General features: G+C 53.3%; 1 protein-coding gene across 1 annotated transcript; it reads right to left on the bottom strand.

Annotated features, from left to right (window-relative positions):
- Positions 1–1,013: 1,013 nt before the first annotated feature.
- LOC142559332 (uncharacterized) lies at positions 1,014–2,132 on the bottom strand. The gene has a single exon (XM_075670947.1). It carries the CDS (start codon positions 2,130–2,132, stop codon positions 1,014–1,016), a length of 1,119 nt encoding a protein of 372 aa, XP_075527062.1.
- Positions 2,133–2,617: the final 485 nt, after the last annotated feature.

Below are 2,617 nucleotides of genomic sequence, written 5' to 3' on the forward strand. Positions count from 1 at the left end.
GTGGAATATCCAGCGTCAGTTGAACGCACACTAGACCACTTGTCTTGCGCAGAGAAGCTGATCGAAAGCGAGAATCAAGTATGGGGAGGCTTCGACGCTCCCCGACCTGACAACCATTGTTTTGCCAGCTAACGAATGCTCCCTGCACAGTATATAGAAACTTACCTGTTTATACACTTCCGAAAGCTATGCTTTACATAGGATGGGCATTGCTATGGCTACTAGGGTGGTTGCTTGGACTAGTTGGTAATTCATGATCAAAAATGAAGTACAGCGCGAAGGACAAGGACAGAGATAGACGACATACACAGCGCTGACTTCCAACAATATTTATACACACACAATGTGGCAACGCAATAAAATATTATTGGAAGTCAGCGCTGTGTATGTCGTCTATCACTGTCCTTGTCCTTTGCGCTGTACGTTATTTTTGCTATGGCTAGTATTGATTCCAACACATCTTGGTATTTTTCTTGCGGAATCTGGCTTACAAAAGTTGCGAACTAGGAACCAGTACATATTTTAAATATTTGAGTTTTTATACGCAGTTCTTATACTAAAAATAGCACACGATTCGTGTTCCTTGAGGTGCTTCTATTAAGTTTCGCATAGGAATTCTCAGGAAATTGCCTCAGCAATATCTACTGCTGCACACATCCACTCAAAAACGCCAGTCATCAGGCTATAATTTCTTGTATTACAGTAAACATTGCGACGATTACATCTTGAAGTAAAATGTTAAAAACGTAAAAGCACCGGAAAGGTGCGCGTTTATGGCGGTAACGAAAGCGAAAAAAAAACGATATGAAAAAAAAAAACACACGTAAAGACCGAACACAATGGAGCAAACACGCAGCGTTATGTAACCGACAGCGCGTGGCCCTTGCGAAGATGTGGGTGAAGGTCGAGGGCACGTGCGGAGTTTGTTTCGAATTAAAATGGCCCCTAACTGGGCTTCGTACACAATTGCAACAAAGTTCAAAACTAGTTCGCGGCGTCAAGTCATGGTTGCGTCACTCAAACTCGACATTCACGTAAAGGGCGTTCTTGTGGATGAAGCCTTCGGACTCGATGCGCTCCCAACTGTCGCATCCTACCGTGCGGTGGCCATTGTTCCAAGTGGTACCAGTTGGGGCCGGCTTCTTGACCGCGTCCCGAGATACCATCAAGATCTGCAACATGACGTCCTTTGTCTTGTCTTTCGGGTGGGTTAGGATCACCGCCACGGCCTTATCGAAGGGCCACTCGACGCAATTGTCCCACTCGCCGCAGCTCAAGAAGATAGAAAAGTACACCACCACTTTCGCGTTCCCTTCCTGCTTGGCGAGCGTGCATTTGAGGGCGAACGTGTAGCCGCCCGCTACGCAACCCCTGACGACCGCCGACGCGGTGTCCTTATATCGGAGCTCCTCGTATTTTTCGTATATCTTGTCGAACCTGCACAAGGTGGCGAAGACGCCCGGCTTGGAAGCGGCGCGGTAAGGTCCGGGAGCAACGCAGCGCGAAACGGGCTCCTTGAGTACGCCGCTGGACGTTCTTTTCGCGCGAACCCAGTCCGCCGGGTGGTTGGTCGCGTGTTCCACCGAACTGCCGTTGGCGTCGCCATGCGCGACGCCCTCCAAGACTCCTGCCGGGCCTCCGTCCACCACGACGACTTCGGCCGGTTTCGCCGTCCGTCCCGCGAGCGGCAGTGTGACGCAGCACTGTCGGCGGTGATCGACGGCCGCGCTGCGAGCCACGGCGCCGTCGCAGTTGTCGCACCTCACCTCGTCGTATCTGCACTCGCGCACGTGGCCCGGCAGCTCGGCCAGCTGGCCGACGAAGGCGCAGCGCTGGTCGCCGTTGAGGCAAAAAACGCGAAGCTGCTCCACGTCCGACATCTCGACTGTCCGAGACACAGCGCGGGCCTCTTCGAACTTGACGCCTTCCACGGGGCACCTGGCACCGCCGCTCGCAGTCTGACTTTTGCACAGCCGACACAAGACGTGACCGCACGGCAGCCGCACGGACAGGGACGGCAAAAAACCGCAGGCACAACACACGTGGCTTTGAGGCAGCGGGTAGACGAAGGCGATGCGCCGTCGCTCGAAGAAGTCGCCGAAGCCGGTCAGGACGTATTGCGTACCCCGCATATTTCCCGAATCTTTTTCCCGGCAGAGCAAGCGAAACGCGGGATGTTGTGCACGCAGACAGCTCTGATACGAGAGCGCAACTACAAACACACCAAATGGCACTCGTAAGAGAAAAAAAATGAACTGGCGGGAAGTCGCTTGCTTTCGCGGCAGGTAATGGAAAGGGCGGAAAGGGAGAGCGAGAAAGCACAGAAATTTTTTGACAGAAACGAGGCAGCGAGTCAGAGACCCGACGTCACTGGCTATGCAGCCGATTGGGTAGGGGTGTCGAGTGTCCGTTCCCCTTCGCCCACGCTCGAGGTCACGTGCCGTGACTACCGTGGCATTATATTTATGCGGGGATTAGGCAAGCCTGCTGCGATAGCATCGGATTCGCCTCGGTCTCTTGCGAGTTTGCGCTGGTGTGTGCCTGATCGTTTGTAGGGGGCTGCGTCAGGGGCCTATCAGGTATGCCTGCTTGATCCGCATAAAAAAAAAAAAACGCC

This window comes from Dermacentor variabilis, chromosome 10 (assembly GCF_050947875.1).
Source record: "Dermacentor variabilis isolate Ectoservices chromosome 10, ASM5094787v1, whole genome shotgun sequence".
Classification (NCBI taxonomy): domain Eukaryota; kingdom Metazoa; phylum Arthropoda; class Arachnida; order Ixodida; family Ixodidae; genus Dermacentor; species Dermacentor variabilis.